Source organism: Salvelinus fontinalis, unplaced genomic scaffold (assembly GCF_029448725.1).
Source record: "Salvelinus fontinalis isolate EN_2023a unplaced genomic scaffold, ASM2944872v1 scaffold_1437, whole genome shotgun sequence".
Taxonomy (NCBI): domain Eukaryota; kingdom Metazoa; phylum Chordata; class Actinopteri; order Salmoniformes; family Salmonidae; genus Salvelinus; species Salvelinus fontinalis.
In genome coordinates, this window is record NW_026601646.1 from 15,551 (window position 1) to 40,266 (window position 24,716).

A 24,716-nucleotide genomic window follows, 5' to 3' on the forward strand; every position below is an offset into this window, starting at 1 on the left:
GTTGCAGAAGGAGGTGGAGCTGGTCGAGCATGGTGCACAAAGACCACTATCTCACAATCAATTCCAGCCACCATACACAATGACATATAGCATCTTTGTTTAAGTTTGTCCATTCTAAGAGGCCTCTTTTTTTGCCATAGATGGCATATATCCATAACTGCACCCGCTGATTTGGCCTCGTCATTATTGGATTGCTCCTCAAGCGACCATGACAGAAGCCAAACGTGAGTTGGCTTGGGGGTGTGGTTTGATGTGGGTGTTCTCGAGTGTGTCCTTGCCACCTCCAAGACCCAGGAGTAGAGATCAACACCAGGACAAAATGGAGTGTTAAAAAAATATGTTGTTGTTATAGTTTACTCATGTTCTCTGTTCCAGACAACACAGTGCCTAACACCTCTTTGCTCTAAAATAAGACCTTGTCCAGGGTCAGGAGTTTTCCCTGGTCAGTTCATGTGGTCAGGAAAACCTCCTTACCCTGCTCATACTTTACAGATATGCCGCTGGGTCAAGGTCAGATCCCATCGCTTCAGCATCACTGTGCTTCCTCTATGTATGAAGGGAGTGAATACTGAATATACATTGCTTTTACACTCTTTGGTTTACTGCTGCTGGCGAGTGTATGTAGTGACCCGCAGTCTAAACTCAGGGGCTCTCTCAAATTCCAAATGGGGTTTGCAGGCGTTTGTCGGTCCACTTCCTCCTGGCACAGGAGAAATACACTCATGGCTGTGCTTTTAAAGAAGAGACATGCTTTTAGTTTGGAAAATGTTATCCCAAGAGAGGAGCCAAACCCCAGCCGGCTGCTTTCTTCAGAGTCACATTTCATTTCAATGGAGGGGAACAAACAGAAGTGTGTGTGAGCAGACTTCTAAGGCCATGATTTTGTCACACTAATCAGGTTTCCAAACAACTTTTATATGTGAGTAAAGGACTTGATGGAAAAAAATTCACGACAGGCCTGATGGAAACAGCAAATTTGTCGGTCAACCTTACAAATGTCAACAAAACAAAATACACTAGAAAAGGTTGGATCTATTTATGTCGGTAAAATGAATTATGCGAGAAATGGCGGTGGAAACGCCTTTATGCGCAAATATGTATATAATAACCATCATATGGAAGTAAATTTGGACCAAAAGACCAAAAGATATGAGAGTGATCCACAATCAATAGGCCGCATTCTCTCCAACAAGATTGTAGGGAGCCAGTCTGTTTTGATTTCAGTTTAGGTGTTATGAAGAAACGTATAACAGTCTTCCAACAGAATTCTCTCCATGACCTTGAGTTGGTGGAGCTATGTTGAGTCTCTAATATGTTCAACCATGTTTCATCAGTTATTTCAATGTTAAGTTCCTCCTCCCATTTCTTTTTAATATAGTTTGTAGAATGTTTCTTTGAGGATTAAATACCCAAGTAGAGATTTTAAATCGTTTTTTTGTTACTCCCCAAATTGTATGCGTTAGTGAATACTTGGATTAATTTTGGAGGTGCTCGAGGGTCATATGCGGGCCAACTCAGCAGTTTGATCTCTCTGTCTAAATTATTTTGCTTAACTACCCTAAACCATGTCTTCAGAGAGAAATTAATCCACTGATTTTGTCTATTGTATATTTCTTTTACCATGTCCTTATTTCCCAAAACTGACTGTATGGGTATCCCTGTCAAAGTAGTCTCGATGTCTTTCCATTTGGATTCGTATTCTGATTTGCACCAACAAACCAGGGGTCTCAATTGGGCTGACACATAATAATCTTTTAGGTTTGGTAAGGCCATACCCCCACAGTTTTTTGGTAATTGTAATGTTGTATATCTAGTTCTTGGTCTCTTACTGTTCCAGATAAACCTTGATAGCCGTTTATCCCATTCCCTAAACTGTTTAGGTGGGATTTCTATGGGCAGTGATTGGAACAAATACAATAACCTCGGCAGGATGTTCATTTTGATTGTTTCAATTCTACTACTAAGATCTAAGGGAAGTGAGTTCCACCTGTCTAGGTCATCATATATTTTATTGTTGATGTGATCGTAATTCATGTCATAAAGTTTGGGTGTATCTTTTGGTAGGTATACTCCAAGATATTTAATGGATGAAGAGGTCCAGGTGAAGTTATATCTATTCTTCAGCTCTTCCTGTGAGGTATAATTATATACTAGGGCTTGGGTCTTGTGTACGTTAAGCACATACCCTGAATATGTTCCAAATGTTTGTAAAACCTCCATCAATCTAGGTACGCTTGAGCCTGGGTCTTTAAGGAATAACAGAACGTCATCAGCATACATGCATATCTTATGTTCACTGCCTCTTATTGTTACTCCCTCTAAGGTTGGGTCCTGTCTTATTGCCTGTGCTAATGGTTCGAGGTACAAGGAGAAGAGCGTGGGTGAAAGATTACAGCCTTGTCTTGCCCCTCGCTCTAATTTTATCGTTCGTGTCAAATGTCCATTTATCTTTATTCTAGCGGTCGGACATGAATACAGTGTTTTGATGCACTGTTACACTTCTTTGTTGAAACCAAATCTTTCCATAACTTGGAATAGGTAATCCCATCCCACTGAATCAAATGCTTTTTCTGCATCTAGACTGATTAATATTGCACTTGTCTTATTCTGAGTAATGTGGTCCACGACATGTAGTGTTCTCCTTATATTGTCCTGTGTCTGCCTATTTTGTATGAAACCAGTTTGATCTCCGTCAATCAATTCTGGGATTATGTTCTCCATTCTTTTGGCTATTATTGATGCATATAGTTTATAATCTGTGTGAAGAATTGCGATAGGTCTATATGAACTGCATTCTTTCTTATCTTTACCCTCTTTTGGGATTACAGATATGATGGCCTCTCTCCATGACGGTGGGAGACCACCCTCCCTCAGAGTCCAGTTAAAACAGGCCTTAAGTAGAGGTGTTAGTTGTTCTCTGAAGGTCTTGAACCATTCTGAAGGGAAGCCATCAGTGCCTGGAGACTTGTTGACTTTTTGTTGAGATATTGCTTTATTAATTTCTTCGGTGGATATTTCTAAAGTTAGTCTATCATTTTGCTCTGTCCCAATTGAGGGGAGATCAAGTGAGTTCAAAAAGTGCTCTATTGTCTGTGCATCTGCCTTCTCTGGTTGCTTGTACAGATTTGTGTAATATGATTCAAATGCATTCTGTATTTCATCTAATTTGCATGTGATCTTTTTTGTTTTGGGGTCTTTTATTTTAAAAATGGTATTCTGTGCTTGTTGTTTCCTGAGTCTCCATGCTAGTAATTTGGTTGCCTTTGAGCCTGCTTCATAATATCGTTGTTTCAGGAACCTAAGCTTTTTCTTTACTTCTTCTCTATAAATCTGGTCAATTTCCTGTTTTACCTTTTGAATCTCTCGTAATATAAGAGGGTCTTTGTATTGACTATGAGATCGTTCTAAGTTTCTTAGGGTTTCCTGTAATTTCAGCAGTTTCTGTGCCCTAATCTTTTTCTTGAGAGACGATGTGGCTATGATTTTTCCTCTAATAACCGCCTTAGCTGCATCCCACAGTATAGCAGGAGATACTTCCCCATTATCATTATTCTCCAGATAGATGTTCAATTCTGTCTTTATTGATTCCTTGAATGCTGGATCATTCAGCATGCTTGTATTAAGTCTCCATATAGTATTTCTTGGTTTGCTATCAAGGTGTAGAGTGAGGTAAACTCCATTATGATCTGATAAGTCGCTCTGCCCGATCCTACAATCCTTAAGCCTGTGTCTATCTGCACTGTACATAAAAAAAAGTAGTCTAACCTGGAGTATTCAGTGTGGCGGGCTGAGTAAAAAGTATATTCCTTATCGGTCTTGTGGGTGTCACGCCATACATCGAGCAGTCCTAGATCCTGCAGTATCCTATTGATCTTTTTGGCAACTAGGCTCATTTTCCTATTTTGATTTGTGCTGTCCAATTTTAAGTTTAGAATTGTGTTAAAATCCCCTCCACAGATAAGAGTGCCAGTGGTTTCTGTGGCAATTAAATCAAACACCTTCCTATAGAAGACCATGTCACTCCCTGGGGGTGCGTATACATTAAATAATGTAACTTCCTTGTTATCCAGTTTACATTTAACAAGTATAAATCTACCCTCCTTGTCTTTTATTTCTGACATAAACTCAAAATTAACTGAATTTGGGATCAAGATTGCAACTCCCCTTCTACCCATTTTGTAAGAAAAAAAAAAGTGTTCCTATATCCCATTTTCTTTAGTTTCTTGTGTTCAGGTGTGGATAAGTGAGTTTCCTGCCAGAATAGCATGTCAACTCTCTCCCGTTTCATCTTTGCTATTACCTTACTTCTCTTGATGGCACTCCCCAGTCTGTTTACATTGAGACTTATGACCTTAAATTCCCAATGATGTATCGATATATAAAAAATAAAAAAAACTGTGCACCATATCTGCCTGCTTATCATGAACCTAAAAATGAACGAAGATTCAAGAACGATAATAATAAGTGGAAAAGTACTTTGGTATTTGGACTCCCATGTCAGAGGACTGTCTCTTGCCACTGGGGTTTGAGGGGACGAGCCCTCGGTCAGATATGAAAATGCATGACGTAGTCACAAACAAGACCTGGTGGAAGCGAAAATAATAAGGGCGCCTATTTCGTCGCTTATACACGTCGGTTAATGACAAGTGAAAACTATATCGGTCATGCGTGCATATCATGAATCCTCCCCTTGATATGCCCTTCTGTCGCCCCGTTGTCAATGTGTCATTAATCCTTAGCTAATATATATGTTATTACCGTGACGCTACTTAATGTGTTCATAAAGAACACATGCTTTGGGGTACTCACCCTTGTTCAGCATTGGGGGAAAATAGGGGAGATATTTTATCTATTGCAATGTCAACCGTAACAACCCAAAGTCTTAACAGCTGCGGCAACTATTAATTCTGTTAAATCCGATTCAGTGTCTTTCATCTTCCCGTTGGAAATGCCTGAGTCTCTCTAGGATGTGAACGTCCTCTCGCCGAGATGGTTTCCCTCTTTCTCCATGACCTTGCTTGTTGACAGCGATCCATGGGAGAGCCTGCTCGAGTCTTTCCGCTGGTGATGTCTCCTTTCTCCTGGCGGTATACTCCACTGGGAAGCCCCTTGACTTCAGGTCCTCAGCCGCCTCGTCTGCATGCTCGTATGTAACCGGGCCATTTTTCAGAAATACCCGCATTTTTGCCGGGTATGGTGTTTGGAAGCGAATACCCTTCTCTTTAAGTGCTTTCTTAATGGGGGTGTATTCTTTCCTTCTTTTCAGTATCTCTCCTGCGTAGTCATGATCAAAGAACACTCGTTGGCCTTGGAAGTTAACAGGCTTTTTCCAGGCTGCATGTAAGACTTTCTCTTTGATTGAGAATTTTAGGAACCGTACTACTATGGATCTTGGTGGGGCGCCGCTGGGGGGTTTTGAGGCCAGAGCTCGGTGTGCTCTCTCGATTCCCAGGTCAGTGTCGTCGTCAAGTATGTCCTTGAATAGACCCTCCACGAAGTTGGGCATAGTCTTTTTCTGCGCCCTCTACTACGTTATAAAGTCTAATGTTGTTTCAACGTGAGAAAGCTTCGAGTTCTCTCACTTTTGCCTGTAGTGCATGTTGGCTTTTCAGTGACTGTTCAAGTATTTCCTTGACTGTGAAGTTCCATGTGTCCGTTTCCCCAATGCGCTGTTCTGCGTCCCCTATTCTTGTAGATATGCTGTGAAGTTCTAATTTGTTTTCTTCCAGTTTCTGGTTAATGTCCTTCTTGAACTCATTTAGTTATTTTCTTACAACTTCTCGAAGTTCCTCTCGTAAGCCTGTGAGCGCCTCGCGCAATTCCTCCTTCATCACCTCACGAAATGAGGGTTCTTTTGCTGCTGCTATCTTATTTGCGCTAGCATTAGCCATTTCGGGTTCTTCGACGATTATATGTTCTGCTGTCTTGTTACGGGCTGTTGTTGTAGCTCCACGATCTTTTCCTGTTTTCCCCTTTTCCATTTTGTGTAAGTTATTATAATGCTCGGAGTAAATACTTGAATTTGGGGGGGAAATTCCCAACCGATGTGCAGTACAAAAAACTAGGCAGCCATTTCCTAAGTTGCGTCACCGTTAGCCGAATACCGAGTATAATTGCATGACATTTGTTATAAAAAGTTCTCACTGTCCCATAGCAAAATATGTAGAATTGCAGAAAACTTTCTTCAAACCTTACATTACACACCTTACACATGGAGTGTGGATGTGTGCCATTTAGAGGATGAATGGATAAGACAAAAGATTTAAGATTGAATTGCCTTTGAACGAGGTATGGTAGTAGGTGCCAACAGTTTCCTGTGTGTATCAAGAATGGTCCACCAGCCAAAGCACATCCAGAAAACTTGACACAACTGTGGGAAGCATTGGAATCAACATGGGCCAGTATCCCTATGGGACGCTTTTGGCACCTTGTAGAGTCCATGCCTCGACAAGGGTGTTCTGAGGGCAAAAGGGGTGCAATGGAATATTAGGAAGGTGTTCCTAATGTTTTGTACACTCAGTGAACAGCCAAACCAACAAGGAACTGGCAGAGCGGTAGTCTCTCTAAATTTGATATAAAACCATCTGTGTTCGTCATAGAACGATGGGACTAGTTTCTGTGGATGCGAACAGATTTCCAGCGTTGTGCTTTGTTTGAAGCAAGGAGTGACGGGCCCTCTGATGAGCAAATTCATTTTTAGGTGGGACTTTCCAGCCTCCAATGGCTGTGGATATTTAAGTGATAATGCCGGAGAAGCTGTTGTTTGGAGGATATATTGACACGGGTGTTTATAGGCCTGAGACAAAGTGCCAATACAGGTACAGGGAGTGAAGGTTTAATAACTGAAAGACATTAAACAGAACAGGAACAGTGTCTGGACAGGAACACACAACACCAAGTAATGCGAACACCACGAGAAACAGAGATATACAGGGGCAATCAACCACGTGAAGGAGTCCATGTGATTCCAATGAGCGCTGCTGCGCGTAGTGATGGTGACAGGTGCATGTAGACGGGTAGCCTGGCGCGGAGGGGGAGTGGGAGCAGGCGTGACAATATCCTCCAAACACCGGCTTCGAGGATACATCAATAACAATGAGCTAATCAGGTACGATTTCACCCGGCATAAAAAATATGCTCTCGTTAGGACACTATTGTTCAGAGGAGCTAGCCAACAACACAGCTAACACAATAACTTCAAACTGGAGCTGGAAAGACTGCAAACTAGCTGTCCTTCGTTTCGTTTTACCTTTTTCAATTGACATTTGTTATGAATGTTATGAAAAATGACTAAATGATGTATACATTTAACGTAGAACTATAACTAACAGAATTCGACCCTGTCATTGTATGAAATTTATTAGAATCATAAATCTATAAATCTGATGTGTGTAGTTTTAGTCAGAATTAGAACAAGGACTTTTTGTTCCTTTTAAGTATGTAAGCAGGGTGCAAGTGTGACACAAATGATAAGAGGAGCTATCGACAGACAAGATGTACTACTGTGTTCCTTACAGGACATTCTGTCCCCACCCAGGGAGGGGATAGACCTTGGGCTTGTAGTAGATTGTATAACAGGTGGCAGACAATGTATGAGTAGAAGACTTGTGAACTATATTGTCATTGTCTCGGAGAGGAGGGACACTTATGACATAATGTGAGGTATATAGACCAATGTACAGGAAATGATAGGCAGAGCTCTCGTAAATAAACATTCTGACTATTGTAGACTGGCCTCTGTTTCATTTCAACAAGAACCTTACAAATTCTTGGTAACAGACCAAGTAGTTTAATTGAAGTTCAGTTTATGAACATTGAGAACATAATTATCTTAACACATGTCTTTGTATATATCCATAACAATTATGCCAGCTGATTCCTGATTTCGACTGGCTGAGAAACGTTGCCTGGCATCTCTCTTTCTCGTCCCGACTCCCGACCCCTACACGTTCATCACTATGGGACAGTTTGTAAGGCCTGGGTGTCGGAGTGTGGAGTCAACACGCAGGAAACAGCAGGTGCCAAATCCAAAATGTTCTTTAATGAACACGGACCATCTAGTCCACCCTATTAACACACTGGGTGTACAATATAACCAACCCCAGACACGGGGTAAAAGAACTCAGTCCAGAAACATGTAGCACACCATCAACACCACTACTTACAAGACAACAATCCCGCACAAAGAAAGGTGCGGGCCGGCTGACTAATAAGCCCAACTAATTAACCCTAATACACCACAGGTGAACCCAATAACCACCTAGGGAGGGGGAGAAAAAGATCAGTGGCAGCTAATAGGCCGGTGACGACGACCGCCGAACGCCACCCGCACGGGAAGGAGAGCCTGCCTCGGTCGAAGTCGTGACACAGTTGGAGATAGAATTTGAATATTTGAAACAATGTTGCAAATGTCGGAGACTAATGTTTATACAAATCTCCGCTGTTGAAAACTAAATGTTAGTCTAAAAGAAATGTGATATCATGTCTAGATGCCTTTTATAGTGGAGATCAAGTTTATAACTTCCCTGCCTGGGCTGATGAGACAGTCAGATGGAACAGAGTACATTTGTATTTTTTTTATTTACTTCACCTTTATTTAACCAGGTAGGCAAATTGGTTACACATGGAGTAGAACAAACATACAGTCAATAATACAATGAAAAATAAGTCTATATACAATGTGAGCAAGTGAGGTGAGATAAGGGAGGTGAAGGCAAACAATATATATATAAATAAAAAAATAAAAAGGCCATGGTGGCGAAGTAAATACAATATAGCAAGTAAAAAAAAAACACTGGAATGGTTGGTTTGCAGTGGAAGAAAGTGCAAAGTAGAGATAGAAATAATGGGGTGCAAAGGAGCAAAAATAAATAAATGAATACAGTAGGTAAAGAGGTAGTTGTTTGGGCTAAATTATAGATGGGCTATGTACAGGTGCAGTAATCTATGAGCTGCTCTGACAGCTGGTGCTTAAAGCTAGTGAGGGAGATAAGTGTTTCCAGTTTCTGGGATTTTTGTAGTTCGTTCCAGTCATTGGCAGCAGAGAACTGGAAGGAGAGGCGGCCAAAGGAAGAATTGGTTTTGGGGGTGACCAGAGAGATATACCTGCTGGAGCGCGTGCTACAGGTAGGTGCTGCTATGGTGACCAGCGAGCTGAGATAAGGGGGGACTTTACCTAGCAGGGTTTTGTAGATGACCTGGAGCCAGTGGGTTTGGCGACGAGTATGAAGCGAGGGCCAGCCAACGAGAGTGTACAGGTCGCAGTGGTGGGTAGTGTATGGGGCTTTGGTGACAAAACGGATGGCACTGTGATAGACTGCATCCAATTTATTGAGTAGGGTATTGGAGGCTATTTTGTAAATGACATCACCGAAGTCGAGGATTGGTAGGATGGTCAGTTTTACAAGGGTATGTTTGGCAGCATGAGTGAAGGATGCTTTGTTGCGGAATAGGAAGCCAATTCTAGATTTAACTTTGGATTGGAGATGTTTGATGTGAGTCTGGAAGGAGAGTTTACAGTCTAACCAGACACCTAGGTATTTGTAGTTGTCCACATATTCTAAGTCAAAGCCGTCTAGAGTAGTGATGTTGGACAGGCGGGCAGGTGCAGGCAGCGATCGGTTGAAGAGCATGCATTTAGTTTTACTTGTATTTAAGAGCAATTGATGACATGGAAGGAGAGTTGTATGGCATTGAAGCTCGCCTGGAGGGTTGTTAACACAGTGTCAAAAGAAGGGCAAGAAGTATACAGAATAGTGTCATCTGCGTAGAGGTGGATCAGAGACTCACCAGCAGCAAGAGCGACTTCATTGATGTATACAGAGAAGAGAGTCGGTCCAAGAATTGAACACTGTGGCACCCCCATAGAGACTGCCAGAGGCCCGGACAACAGACCCTCCGATTTGACACACTGAACTCGATCAGAGAAGTAGTTGGTGAACCAGGCGAGGCAATCATTAGAGAAACCAAGGCTGTCGAGTCTGCCGATGAGGATGTGGTGATTGACAGAGTCAAAAGCCTTGGCCAAATCAATGAACACAGTGTTGTTTCCTATCGATGCACATAAGCATTTTAATGTCATAGATTTAGCTGGTGGTAACTTGTGGAATAGACACCGGCTGGAATGCGCTTTTAACCAATCAGCATTCCGGATTATACCCAGCCGTTGTATAAATGGGTGATGAATGTGTTATGAAGTCCTAATGTAGGTAGCCTTCAAGTAAAGCATTATGTGTGTCAAACTACTAACAGGCAGGGTTGCCACACAACTTACTGGCCCACAAGTTATGATTAAGGTCATCTCGTTCACCAGATACTTAATTAGCCGGGGGAGGAGGTCCTGATTTAAGGTGTAGCAGCAGTATAAACACCACACTACAAAAGGTGAGCTTGGTAGACCGATGAGCTGAGTCATCATGCCCCGAAAAATCCTTATTGTACATGAGCATGCCTGCAGGAGAGGGAGAGAGAGACGGAACACTGGCTAGCAGACCTAATCCCCTTATTAAAGCCGAGTCTGAGCCAGCATCCCAAATGACACTCTATACAGTGCACTACTTTTGACTAGACCCCTATGGGCCCTGGTCAAAAGTAATGGATTGCATAGTGAATAGGATGCCATTTGAAATGCAGTCTGGATCTCCTCAACACAATCATACGGATGAGTTTCCCCCGTTCCACTGTGCCTGAGGTTACGGTAAAGCCACTCACATGGAGTGGGCTTAAGACTGCTCCTCTACGCCTCAGCCTCTGAGAGAGGGGCTTCCCTGCTAGGATGAATGGGCAATGATAAAGTCCTCTTTTTCAATATGTCTAAGTCCTCTTCTGAAAGTAAGTATTACTTTCTTTGTCTCCCCAAGTTAGGCAAACATAGAGTAGTCACATTAACATGTGGTGCATAAATATCATATGTCACATCATACTAAACTCGCGTGCCAGGCTTCACGGTTCCGGATGCAGAATACATGCAGGAATAATGCAGCTGGCCGTAAGACTCACAAGCTCCGGTAACTTCAAATATATACAACCTGAAGTATATACACTGAGTGCACAACACATCAGGAACACCTTGCTAATATTTAGTTGCACCCTTTATTTCCCCTCAGATCAGCCTCAATTCGTCAGGGCATGGACTCTACAAAGTGTCAAAAGCATTCCACTGGGATGCTGGTCCATGTTGACTCCATGTTGATTTAGATGCACTATTGTATGATTTAGATGCACTATTGTATAGTGGTTTTTCCATTGGATATCATAAGGTGAATGCACCAATTTGTAAGTCGCTCTGGATAAGAGCGTCTGCTAAATGACTTAAATGTAATGACTCCAATGCTTCCCACAGTTGTGTCAAGTTGGCTGGATGTCCTTTGGTTGGTGGACCATTATTGATACACACGGGACACTGTTGAGCGTCAAAAACCCAGCAGCATTGCAGTTCTTGACAAACTCAAATCGGTGTGCCTGGCATCTACTACCATACCCCGTTCAAAGGCACTTCAATATTTTGTCTTGCCCATTCACCCTCTGAATGGCACACATACACAATCCAAGTCTCAATAGTCTCAAGGCTTAAAAATCGTTCACTAACCTGTCTCTTCCTCTACACTGTGACATCAATAAGGGATCATAGCTTTCACCTGGATTCACCTGGTCCATCTATGTCATGGGAAGAGCACTCATGTTTTGTAAACTCAGTGTATATTACACTGCTTTAATACTGCTAATTAATTTGTCAGACAGCACTGTTGTATTTCACACTAGAAACTCTGAATTCAATATACTGTATATGATTCATCAAGGCAGAGTTAGAGGAAGATGTAAGTACGCATTTCACCTGTTCTTCTCAGCGCATGTGATAAATAGATTGATTTGATTTTCTGATAGAAGATATTTGTCTCCATCTTGAGGTCTTTTCTACCTCTTTCACGGCCGTGCCAATTAAATAAATACCTGAATGTCAGGCAACTTCAGACCGTCTAACACCAATATAGCTTTTGTTGAGCAAACAAATATCACCATCAAGTTGACATACATCAATTCACTTTTATTCATTTACATTATTTCTACTATAATATAAAGCTCCATAATGAATATCTTAATACTGCACTATGGATACCATTATATACCCGTATAGAAGTCATAAAATGACTAAGCCTAGTTCATACCCCTCGTGTGCAACACAAGAACGCTTCACTAAATGCTGATCCTGCGTTCTTGTGTAGAGTGTTTTTTGTGTAGCTGCTTGAAGTTATTGTGTATGTATGTAGGGTATAAACTACGCTTTAGTCCCATGTCATCAAATGAATACCTAAATTAAAATTATAAAAGATACAATATTAATCAAAATCTGCAATACAAATGGTTTATTAAAACAACTATTAAAAAGTACCATAAAAAAAGTGATTGAAAAATAAAATACATAGTTCCTCAAAGCCCAAAAAGTTTCGCACCACTTTCCTAATCGTAAGAGTAGAAGCTGCTGTCGGCCTACCCTCCTTGTCATTTTATAATTTAAGCTAAATATCTACATCAAATTTAGAGGCTGCAATGGACGTGGATCAATGATTAGAATAGGGAGAGGGCATCAGATGTACAGCACATCTAGTCAATTGGTTGGGCTTCTTATCTTATCTTCCTAATCACAGGAGAATCTATAGATGTCTGAATGACATTTAGAAGCTCACATTCCTAGTTACAGGAGTGGGAGCTAATAAAGGATTAAAAGACCCAGATGGAATTCTGGTGTTGAGTAGCCTATAGTGGATCTTCCTTAAGGAGTATAAACTAATGGTAAGCTAGTCCACTGACAGCCTGGTTCAAATATAGCAGCATTAGGGGACTCAAAATGAAAACAAAAATGAACAACAAAAATACAAATGTTGTATTGAGGCCAGTTGTGGTGTCCTCCTCAGATGTAGCCTGGCAAAAGCAACTGACATGGGCTGCACGTCATCCAGGCTACCCATCAGAGGACCCAGAGGACTTGCAGGTGACCAAGCGTTTCCAGGCCTTCTGGACTCCCCAGAAGAAGCCCCGGATGCCTTTCCTCATCTTGGATAATTTAACTGGCAAGAAGATGAAAATATGTAAGAATTTCAGATGGACAATTATCTGATAAAACAATAATTGATTACTTCTTTATATATAATTGTCCCATAAGAACATTTCCCCCCAGGAATACTCACTCATAGGTGGAGAATCCACAGCAATGAACATATCTGGCTGGTCTGTAGTGTCTTTAAGGACAATGCTCCTCTTGGACTGTGATCAGAATTCAAGGATGCACAATTAAACATCAATTTCACTTCCTTTACATATTCCTATAATTATACAACTATATTTACTGGTGCCGATATCAAAAAGCACAAGCAATGACCATTGAAGAGTAATCTGAGCTTGTCTTACCTTTCTGCCGGTGGCATAATGCACCCCCTCAGATTCCGCATCCTCCACATCATCACTGCATGAGTCTTCAAGGTCTGAGGTCTCGCTGGGCACTGAGGGTTTCAAGATGGCCAGTAGCTTGTGGGAAACAATGACAGAGACAATGGAAAGCATCTCCTGATCCTCAAATAAATCGTCAATTTTCAAGGAGCGTTTCAAACGCTTGACCTTCCCAAGGTCAGTGTAGATGGCATCTGCCAGCTTCGATGTCATCTTAGAATTGAAACTTTTTTGCTGGCTTCCCATTTCCTCAATCAGATATTTGGCCACCTCATCATCGAACAATCGGATCAGCTCAGTCACCAGATCACTGATCTGGATGCGCTGATGTTTGTTGGTCCTTTTTGGCATACGGCATATCTTCTTGACAAGCTTCATCAGGACTTCTTCTAATATAAGCTCCCTAATGAAGCTGCTGGTACCGGATGTCACTTGTTCCACAGTGGACCACTCCGGCTGTTCAATCTCAGTCTTGATGCTGCTCTGCTCAGCTTTCTCATTCAAAGATTGATGGGTTGTCATTTCATTAAACAAGGCTGTCAATTCTTTCAAGTTGAGTGTAGATTCCAGATTTTTGGTGCCTTGAAGTTTGGATGGTGCATCCATAATTGCGTTCGTGACAAGACAGACAATGTCCTTGTGCAGCTTGGGTGCCTTGTGGCACAGTATCTTCTGTAGGGCTTCCTCTGTGCCATAGCGTTGCATCAACTTTCTATGCACAGACAGCACCAGCTGAAAGATGTCTGTTGCCTTCAGGCAGACATTTGCTTCCCTCCACCTGTTAGTCACCCTCACCCACAGAGCACTGGACAGCTTGTTGGTCACATCCTCAACTAGGGTCCAGCTGGCCAGTTTATCCTGGGTCCGAGGAACAATCAGAGACCGCAGCCGGACAATGATATCCATCACCGCCTCTACGTGAACAATAATATACACCGGTTGGGATGCCTTCACCTCAGCCGAGCCACATCGGCTCTTAACCATGACCTTGTCCTGGTCTGTCCTTAGGTAGATGTCTGAGGAGTGCGGCCGGACAGAGACTTTGGGTACGATTGAACCCAGACGGTTGACTTCCCTGGTGACTGCACTCGCAATGGCTGTTGTCATCTCCCCGCTGCCGCGGCTCAAAGCTCGCCTCAGAGCATCAGGAGAGCCCATGTGCTCCTCCAGCTCTCTGCAGAGGGCACTTACAATCCTTGCACTTGAGGGGCGGGAGTACGGCGTCTTGAGATCCTTGGTCATTTCCAATGCTGAGGTAACGTCTGGGGAATCGGACATGTCCCGAAGGACAGAAACCACCATGTCCATTGCCACATCAGAGAGAGTGGTGGTTGGGGATGACACAGGTGATGCAAAGTGTTCTGAGTCAAGCTCATACCCATGAAGCAGCTTGGTGATCAGGTCTACAACCACCTCTGGTGTGGAATGTAGACTGGGAGAGTCCTTGTCGGAGTTCTCAATCATACAGGATTCAATTTCACTCAAAGCCCTTCTGACCATGATGTTTGTCTCAGAGTCATCGGGTACATGGTTCTCTTTGAGAGGTTTGATACCTGCCTCACACAGCTCTTTCACATGGATGTTCTCAGAAGACATCACTGCTTCTTGAATAGTAGGTGGTTGATTGGCTATGGTTGTAGCCATGATTGTCCTTACCATCAGAGGACAAAGCTTCGCAACCAGTTCATACTGTAGCTTAAAGCTCTCAGAGCGGCTGTCGTTCATGGGTACCTCAGGGACGTCAAGGCCCTGAAATAGCATCTTCCGTACCAGTTTGCCCACTACACCCTCCAGTAGGCAATTAGTAGGGCTCTGAGTCTCATTCCCTCTGCCACTGGAAGGTAACGCTTGCTTCTTGTGAAGGCCATGAATGGCCTCACTTTGCGCAATACAACCCTCAACAGGCAACTCCTCTACTGCAATCGTGTGCACAACCACATTGACGTCGTTGGTGTGGGGTCCAATCAAAAGCTTCTTATAGGTTGGGTCTGTGACATATTGTAAAACACCCCCGCCTGTCTTTAAGTTCTGAGCTTTATCTCCAAATGTCCTATCCAGGAGACACAATACTGACTCAGATAGTGGGTCAGTGAACTCCTGGAGCTCTAGGCTGCTCTCAACTTCGAAGGGGCTGAGGCTGCAGCTGATCTGGGAGCTGTAATAAGAAGCCTGCAGCTCTCTCTTGGACTCCAATGTGTCATGCAGCTTTGGATATAAGGCATCTGCAATGGAGTCTGTGAGCCGCTCATCCAAATTAACAGAGAAAATATTATTCAGGCTTTTGTTGGAAGCCTCCTCTTTGGTTTTCCTCAGGATGTCCCGCACAGCTTCCCTTGGGGCAGAACCAGAAGTGCAAACATGTCCATTGGATGGTGTCTGGGTACCAGTAAGGGATTCCTTGATCAAGAAACTCTGGAGTTCGGTGGCCACTTCCTTACACATCTCCCTTCTGATCTTCAGAACAGCAGGTGTCAGTGTAGCTTTCTCTGAGGTCAAAGGTGTCAGAACTCTGGTAAAAGTTGAGGGGCATCTGAGGTGATCACCCAGACCTTCTAAGTCATCAGAGCAGGACACCTTGGCAACTTGAAATAAAACCGAACTAATAAGGTTCTGAGCCACAGCAGATGATTTTGCTGATGCTGCCTGGAGTGTCTCTAAACTAACCTGATTGGAGGCAGCCATCTTTGTTGTTGCCCTGGTAATGATGTTACTCACAGGCTTGATGGAGTAGCTCATAAACTGGGATCTCAGGCTTTCAAAGACTCCCTTCACTCTTTCTGCCTTCAGGTCTTTGTCAGTGGCAAATACACACGACTGAACAGCATGGAGAGATACAGGGAGAGGAAAGCCCAAGGGTGAAGCCACATCTGTGATATGGATGGAGGACTCTGAGGGTGTCCCTTCAAGGCGCCTCTGCAGCAACTTTATCATCTCCAGGACTCTGGCATTGTCCTGTGGTGAGATGGAGCACTCTCCTGAGAGGTTCTCACTGTCTAGTGTGTTCTGGATTCCAAGCAGTGTTGTGCTGAGTATCCTCCTGTCATGGGGAAGCACTCCCCTCAGTGCAGAAGAGGACCGGCTCTGTGGTGCTGGTGTGCTGCATGGTGTTGATGCACCAGAGACGTCACTTCCACTGTCATCATCTTTTTTGGTCCTCATTATAATAAGGATTTCGTCAATGATCTCATCACTGTAGACTTCTAAGTCCTCTGTGATAACATGGGCCGTTGGGGTGGCGATACTCAGAGTACGACCCCCAAGAAGTTTGAAGGACGTCTCCGACCCACCGCCAAGAGGGCCAACAGACACACATTGCAGTGTTTCGCTGGATGATGAAGAACAACTGGAGGAGAGATCAAGCAGCTCCTCCTCCAAAGTCGGAGAGGAGGAAAGAATTCCCTCCATTTTCAGGACAGAGATAACATCCGCAAGTGTTGAATCTACAAGGTCCTCACCTAGTGGGCTACTCCTTAAGTGGCTGACAAACACCCTTGTAGGAGAATGGGAGACTGTGGTGGGAGATGGAGAGCCCTTCTCACCATTCACACTTGACCGCGCCTCCACAATTGCTAAAGACTTGGAGATGACGGAACATACAAGCTCGCCAGCCCGCTCAATAATGGAGGGGAGGGAAACATCCAAAGGGGTTGGAGGTGTCAAACTCCCTCCTTGGCCATTTCTATCTTGGCTGAGGCAGATCGACGAGACCTCAGTAGCAAATTGATTCTCCCGCACAGGGCTGCTGCTAGAGTCATGTCCAGGAACAGTTGAAATAGAGCTCACAGCCAGGGAGCAAGGAATGTCACTCCTACTGTCTAAAAGCTTGATAGAGCACGAGGAGGGGCGGCTGCTGGAGGGGAGGTTGGTGTTGGTCTCTTCGTTGGAGAGTAAGGAGGAGAAAGGGGCCAAGGTCAGTTTGACAGGGATGACATGCCCACGACCTACCACAGCAGATAAGGTTCCAGAGTAGTCAGTGGCAGTAGGTGGTTTAGCAGATTGTAGTTTAGCAGATGGTGGTTTAGCACATCGTAGTTTAGCAGGTGGTGGTTTAGCAGATGGTGGTTTAGCAGGTGGTGGTTTAGCAGATGGTGGTTTAGCAGGTGGTGGTTTAGCAGATTGTGGTTTAGCAGATCGTAGTTTAGCAGGTGGTGGTAAAGCAGATTGTAATTTAGCAGATGGTGGTTTAGAAGATGGTGGTTTAGCAGGTGGTGGTTTAGAAGATGGTGGTTTAGCAGGTGGTGGTTTAGCAGATGGTGGTTTAGCAGGTGGTGGTTTAGCAGATGGTGGTTTAGCAGGTGACGGTTTAGCAGGTGGTGGTTTAGCAGGTGGTGGTTTAGCAGGTGGTGGTTTATCAGATGGTAGTTTAGCAGGTGGTGGTTTAGCAGGTGGTGGTTTAGCAGATGGTGGTTTAGCAGGTGACGGTTTAGCAGGTGGTGGTTTATCAGATGGTAGTTTAGCAGGTGGTGGTTTAACAGGTGATGGTTTAGAAGGTGACGGTTTATCAGATTGTGGTTTAGCAGGTGGTGGTTTAGCAGGTGATGGTTTAGCAGATTGTGGTTTAGCAGGTGATGGTTTAGAAGGTGGCGGTTTGGCAGATTGGGGCCTGGTAGAACGTGGCCTAGTAGCCAGGAGGTTCTTAGTAGAGATCTGACTGGAGGAAGAGTGTGCTCGTTCCTCACTGGACAGAGAACTGCTGCTACAACAAGTCTGGACAGCAGTGACTGGTTCATCAATGGAGATTGGGGAGGACCTACTGTCAGGACTCTGAGTGAGACAGATCACATTGACTTTGGAGAGTAAGGAGGTACAGCTGACAGAGCCCTGGGTTGAATCTTCGTTGGTGTCTTTGCTGATGGGGAGCATACTCTCTGCAGCACTTTCTGAAGCTCTCAGCCTTATAAGGTCAACCAAGGCAGGGATCAGGATGCTATTAACCTCCTCCAATACTGAGCTTGTTATGTGTCCAATCATGAGCAGCAAGTCCCTAACAGTAATCTGTATATATGAACACAGAAAGGTACATCAACACAATTGATTAAGATTTACAGTATGTTGGAAATCAAAACACATATCCATTGGTCATAAAATTAGATTTAATCTTCATCTAAGTCACAACAACAGATTAACACATTCTGCTTAAAATAATAACACACAAATGATTGTCTTTTTCTTGTCTACACTGAATACATCATTTAAACATTCACAGTGTAAGTTGAGAAAAGTATGTGAACCCCGAGGCTAATGACTTCTCCAAAAGCTAATTGGAGTCAGCTAACCTGGAGTACAATCATTGAGACGAGATTGGAGATGTTGGTCAGAGCTGCCTGCCCTAAAAAACACTCACAAAATTTGAGTTTGCTATTCACAAGAAGCATTGTCTGATGTGAACCATGCCTCAAACAAAAGAGATCTCAGAAGACCCAAGATGAAGAATTGTTGACTTGCATAAAGCTGGAAAGGGTTACAAAAGTATCTCTAAAAGCCTTGATGTTCATCACTCCACGGTCACACAAACTGTAGATAAATTGAGAAAGTTCAGCACTGTTGCTACTCTCCCTAGGAGTGGCCGTCCTGCAAAGATGACTGCAAGTTGCTACTGTTGCTACTCTCCCTAGGAGTGGCCGTCCTGCAAAGATGACTGCAAGTTGCTACTGTTGCTACTCTCCCTAGGAGTGGCCGTCCTGCAAAGATGTACCAATCCTGTGCAGGTGTTGTTACACGAGGTCTGCCACTGCGAGGACGATCAGCTGTCCGTCCTGACTGCAAGAGCACAGCGCAGAATGCTCAATGAGGTTAAGCAGAATCTTAGAGTGTTAGCTGAAGACTTAAAGAAATCTCTGGATTTCTAATATCTAATATCTAATACCTAATATCTCTATTGACGAGTCTACGATACATAAAACACTAAACAAGAATGGTGTTCATGGGAGGACACCACGGAAGAAGCCACCGACTGTCCAAATAAAAACATTGCTGCACGTTTGAAGTTTGCAAAAGAGCATCTGGATGTTCCACAGCGCTACTGGCAAAATATTCTGTGGAGAGATGAAACTAAAATGTTGTTGTTTGAAAGGAGCACACAACACTGTGTGGAGAAAACAAAAAGCACAGCACACCAATATCAAAACCTCATCCCAACTGTAAAGTATGGTGAAGGGAGCATCATATCATGGTTTGGAGCTGCTTTGCTGCCTCGGGGTCTGGACAGCTAGCTATCATCGATGGAAAAATGTATTGCCAAGTTTATCAAGACATTTTGTTGGAGAATTTAAGGTTGTTCGCGAATTGAAGCTCAAGAGAAGTTGGGTGATGCAACAGGACAACGACCCAAAACACCGAAGTAAATCAACAACAGAATGGCTGCAACAGAAGAGAATATGCCTTCTGGAGTGGCCCAGTGAGAGTACTGACCTCAACCCGATTGAGATGCTGTGGCAGGGCCTCAAGAGAGAGGTTCACACCAGACATCCCAAGAATTTTGCTAAACTGAAACAGTTTTGCAAAGAGGAATGGTATAAAATTCCTCCTGACCGTTGAGCAGGTCTGATCTGCAACTACAGAAAACGTTGAGGTTATTGCTGCCAAAGTAGGGTCGACCATTTATTAAAACCAAGGGTTCACAAACTCAGCAAAAAAAGAAACGTCCTCTCACTGTCAACTGTATTTATTTTCAGCAAACTTAACATGTGTAAATAATTGTATGAACATACAAGATTGAACAACTGAGACATAAACTGAACATGTGGCTAACAGAAATGGAATAATGTGTCCCTGAACAAAGGGGTGGGTTCAACATCAAAAGTAACAGTCAGTATCTGGTGTGCCCACCAGCTGCATTAAGTACTGCAGTGCATCTCCTCCTCATGGACTGCACCAGATTTGCCAATTCTTGCTGTGAGATGTTACCCCACTCTTCCACCAAGGCACCTGCAAGCTCCAGGACATTTCTGGGGGAGATGGCCCTAGCCCTCACCCGCCGATCCAACAGGTCCCAGACGTGCTCAATGGGATTGAGAAACGAGCTCTTCGCTGGCCATGGCAGAACACGGACATTCCTGTCTTGCAAGAAATCTCGCACAGAACGAGCAGTATGGTGGCATTGTCATGCTGGAGGGTCATGTCAGGATAAGCCTGCAGGAAGAGTACCACATGAGAGAGGAGGTTGTCTTCCCTGTAATGCACAACGTTGACACTGCCTGGAATAACAAGCTCAGTCCGATGATGCAGTGACACACCGCCCAAGACCATGACAGACCCTCCACCTCCAAATCGATCCCTCTCCAGAGTACAGGCCTCGATGTAACGCTCATTCCTTCGACGATAAACGTGAATCCGACCATCACCCCTTGTGAAACAAAACCATGACTCATCAGTGAAGAGCACTTTTTGACAGCCCTGTCTGGTCCAGCGATGGTGGGTTTGCGCCCATTGGCGACGTTGTTGCCGGTTTCCTTACAACAGGCTTACAAGCCCTCAGTCCAGCCTCTCTCAGCCTATTGCGGACAGTCTGAGCACTGATGGAGGGATTGTGCGTTCCTGGTGTAACTCGGGCAGTTGTTGTTGCCATCCTGTACCTGTCCCGCAGGTGTGATGTTTGGATGTACCGATCCTGTGCAGGTGTTGTTACACGAGGTGCCACTGCGAGGACAATCAGCTGTCCGTCTTGTCTCCCTGTAGCGCTGTCTTAGGCGTCTCACAGTACGGACATAGCAATTTATTGCCCTGGCTACATCCGCAGTCCTCATGCCTTCTTGCAGCATGCCTAAGGCACGTTCACACAGATGAGCAGGGACCCTGGACATCTTTCTTTTGGTGTTTCTCAGAGTCAGTAGAAAGGCCTCTTTAGTTTCCTAAGTTTTCATAACTGTGACCTTAATTGCCTATCGTCTGTAAGCTGTTAGTGTCTTAACGACCGTTCCACAGATGCATGTTCATTCATTGTTTATGGTTCATTGAACAAGCATGGGAAACAGTGTTTATACCCTTTACAATGAAGATCTGTGAAGTTATTTGGATTTATACGAATTATCTTTGAAAGACAGGGTCCTAAAAAAGGGAGGTTTATTTTTTTGCTGAGTGTACTTTTTCCACCCTGCACTGTGAATGTTTACATGGTGTGTTCAATAAAGACATGAAAAAGTACAATTATTTGTGTGTTATTAGTTTAAGCAGACTGTGTTTGTCTATTGTTGTGACTTAGATGAAGATCAGATAACATTTTATGACCAATTTACACAGAAGTCCAGGTAATTCCAAAGGGTTCACATACTTTTTCTTGCCACTGTACTTGGATATGGATTTCCAAGGAGATGGGAGACAGGGAAGCAGTAATATGTCTACAGCCCCCAAAGAGTGAAAGCTGGGAACATGTTCATGACCAAAATGACCTACCACTGACGGGCTAGCTGAATGTGGTGAGCAGGTCATCACAGTAGACAAGGTTCCAGAGTGATCAGAGTCACTGCTAGGTCTTTCAGTTAGTGGTCTGGCAGAACGTGGTCTGGCAGTATGTAGCCTAGCAACCTCGAGGTTCTCAGTCGAGATCTGACTGGAAAGAGTGTCCATCGAGGAGGTGGAGTGTCTGAAGGGAGAGTCCATTACCAGAGGTGTGTGTGTCTCCATGCCCAGGGGTCTCCAATCTCCCATCTGGCTACCAGGCTAAGAGAGACGGGTGAGAGAGAGAGGCAAATGGATGAAGATACCAACAGAAACACTGAGGTCCTACTGCTGCTTAAGCAACTATGAGTTAATATCAGCCCTAGGAGTGGCGCTGTTCCATCCTTACCTGTCCAATTCGGCGCTCCAGGCGCAGCTCCCTGCACACTTCTCTTTCCAGCTCCTCAAGCCTGAGGCGTCGTTTCACCTCCCAAGCCAGTTCGGCCAAGTAAAGGTTCTTCCCCTCTTCCATTTCACTCTGAAACCTTCACATACAAGGGAACATAAAACATGATTTACCTTCATTTTTCTACAACTCAAACTGTCCACCATATCTATTTCTTAAGTTATTGCTAGATAGGAGGTCAACGTGATTCCACACCTTTGCTTATGTTTTTTTTAACACATTTGGGTAAAAGATTCTAATAACACTCACGTGTTCTTGAAGTAGTTTCTACCCTTGGCAATGAGCCACTCTCTAATATCCGTCAGTGAGATGTGGGACGGAACCTCCCCTTGCTGCTGCAAGACTAGGAACTGCTTCAAAAGATTTTTCTGATAGAGAGAGAGAGATTCATTTGCACCCTTGCCTTCCACAAGTTTTCCCTGGTCTTGTCACGTGATCAGAAAACCCTTTCCCGATCCATGAGCGACAGCAAGTTACATACACAGTTGAAATAAAACGCATGGAAAGGTGTGTCTTACAATATAGCTTTTGTGTTTTTATAATTGTGCATCTAGAAAGTAGACCACTCTAACCTGCTGGGCACAGCACTGCTTCTCCCACAGCAACTGAACTGACTTGATGTAGCCACTGTAGCGATTGTACTCTTTACACGTACACAGCACCTGAAAGGGAGGAGCCACAAAAGAGTCATTTTTAGGGGAAGTTCATGGGTACAAACACCCAATCCCAAATCAACCTCTAACCCCTACCCCAATATTGATTGATTTTGCCTCTATTTAACCAGGTAAGACATTAAGAACACATTTTCTTTTAAACCTGCACTAACAATGACCACATGCACTTGTAGATTTGGATTTGTGTAAACTAAGCAAAATGGCAAACATTTCACCTAGCCATCATATTGCTTACACCTGTCCAATTTTCTCAGTTCCATATAAGTGTCACTTTTAGATTTTGGAAAGAAAAAGGAGGTTTGCCATGCCTTCTCATTTGAGGTGATGAGGCCTTGCTTCACCAGCCGCTTCTTCCTTTCCGGATGGCGGAAAAAACACTTCAGGTGTTTGTCGTGGAGGCAGTTATAACTAACATCTATGACTCTCATGTTGGGGTCCAACAGGTCAAACCCGGGGGTCTCCTGATGGAGCTGTGGATTGTGTTTTAACAAACCTCAAAGTCAGGGCAATGGATACTACAGTGGGAATGGTTGTGGAATTAGGACTGGAAATGGGAAGGAAGTCATTAAAAAGATATAATTAGGTAACATTTAATTTGAAAGAAATTGAGGATCTCAGATCATTTGGAATGTCATACTATCACACTAACCTTCTCCCCCAGTTTTCCTCTGAAGAATACAGGGAATGTCCTCTCTGGGGCTTCCTGTAACCCCTACAAAGACAGAGACAATCATGACAAAACTTTTTAGACGTGGGGTTTTGATAGTAGACCCCATCCCTGTCACTTGGTTTGCAATAATTCCACCTTTTGCCAATTCACTTTGCATGAAAAATGTTGAATCAAGCTCATATCTATAACAAATTAGTTTGATCCATTTACATTGTTAAACTATTCTTAAAGTAGTCAACTAGCCGTAGGCCTACATGATGACTGATTCTGTAGGCTACATATTCATCTCATAGACTTTCCTCATCCATCTTTAGAAATATACAAATGTGAAGCGACATTAATATGAAGAACGAACAAAGCATTATCCTAGGCCTACTCACATTTTCTTCTTCTTTGCCCGCACTTTTTGACATATTAGTCAATATGCCTACTATTGTACACAAGTAATGTCATAACGGAAACTTGATTATCCCGTGTCTCCAGAAAAGGTAGGCCCTATGCCCCCCAAACGTCCGCTATCTGATAGACCTATGTTGTTGTACTGATATAAACACTATGAAAGGATATTGTAGCCTTAACCTATTGATATAGTCTACAGGCTTATTTATGGTGTGCCCGCTCCATAAAGCGCAGCTCCAGTTGTGCCTGGGCATGCTGCAACAGGTGCACTCTGTTGCCAAGCCTTCCACAGAATCATACCTCAACCCTAAAATGTGATCCACATGTATTCGATTTCGAAACTGTCAAGTTATTTGCAGTGATGGATTTAAAGCATTATCACGACTAACAGGCTGACTACACCAAATGAATTTAGAAATCTATATTATTCAATTATTGCACCCACACTGCTTGGGCGCGCCAACGAGCGTCTGCATAGCAAAGGGCTAAAATAGAAGTCAGTTCTATTTCTGATGCAGATCGCACTGCAAGTCCTGCCTCTCCCATCTCCTCATTGGTTTATAGAAGCAGGTACCCACGTGCCATCTCCTCATTGGTTATACCCAAGTGGGTGACTGAAAAACGAACGAGGTCAGTGGCTGTAACGCACCTAATTTATGAAAGTTGCCAATCGCAATATAAAATCAAG

General features: G+C 43.6%; 1 protein-coding gene and 1 long non-coding RNA gene across 2 annotated transcripts; both read right to left on the reverse strand.

Annotated features, from left to right (window-relative positions):
* Positions 1-12,028: 12,028 nt before the first annotated feature.
* Positions 12,029-17,463, reverse strand: LOC129849318 (uncharacterized). The gene is made up of 3 exons (XM_055916253.1): positions 13,405-17,463; positions 13,185-13,260; positions 12,029-13,064 (listed from the first exon to the last, which is right to left on the reverse strand). Exons 1-3 carry the CDS (start codon positions 16,846-16,848, stop codon positions 12,958-12,960), a joined length of 3,627 nt encoding a protein of 1,208 aa, XP_055772228.1. The 5' UTR covers positions 16,849-17,463; the 3' UTR covers positions 12,029-12,957.
* A 382-nt stretch (positions 17,464-17,845) lies between these two features.
* On the reverse strand, positions 17,846-22,943 carry LOC129849319 (uncharacterized). The gene is made up of 4 exons (XR_008758646.1): positions 22,858-22,943; positions 22,535-22,653; positions 22,229-22,364; positions 17,846-22,101 (listed from the first exon to the last, which is right to left on the reverse strand). It is a non-coding gene; the product is annotated as an uncharacterized LOC129849319 (long non-coding RNA).
* Positions 22,944-24,716: the final 1,773 nt, after the last annotated feature.

What these genes read in the sequence shown, in the direction of transcription:
- LOC129849318 (XM_055916253.1), bottom strand. Translation starts at nt 16,848, where the DNA reads ATGGAGGGAATTCTTTCCTCCTCTCCGACTTTGGAGGAGGAGCTGCTT. An exon ending in ATTATGCCACCGGCAGAAAG is followed by an intron (nt 13,261 to 13,404) that starts GTAAGACAAGCT and finishes TTCTGATCACAG; the next exon opens with TCCAAGAGGAGCATTGTCCT. An exon ending in TGTGGATTCTCCACCTATGA is followed by an intron (nt 13,065 to 13,184) that starts GTGAGTATTCCT and finishes TCTTCTTGCCAG; the next exon opens with TTAAATTATCCAAGATGAGG.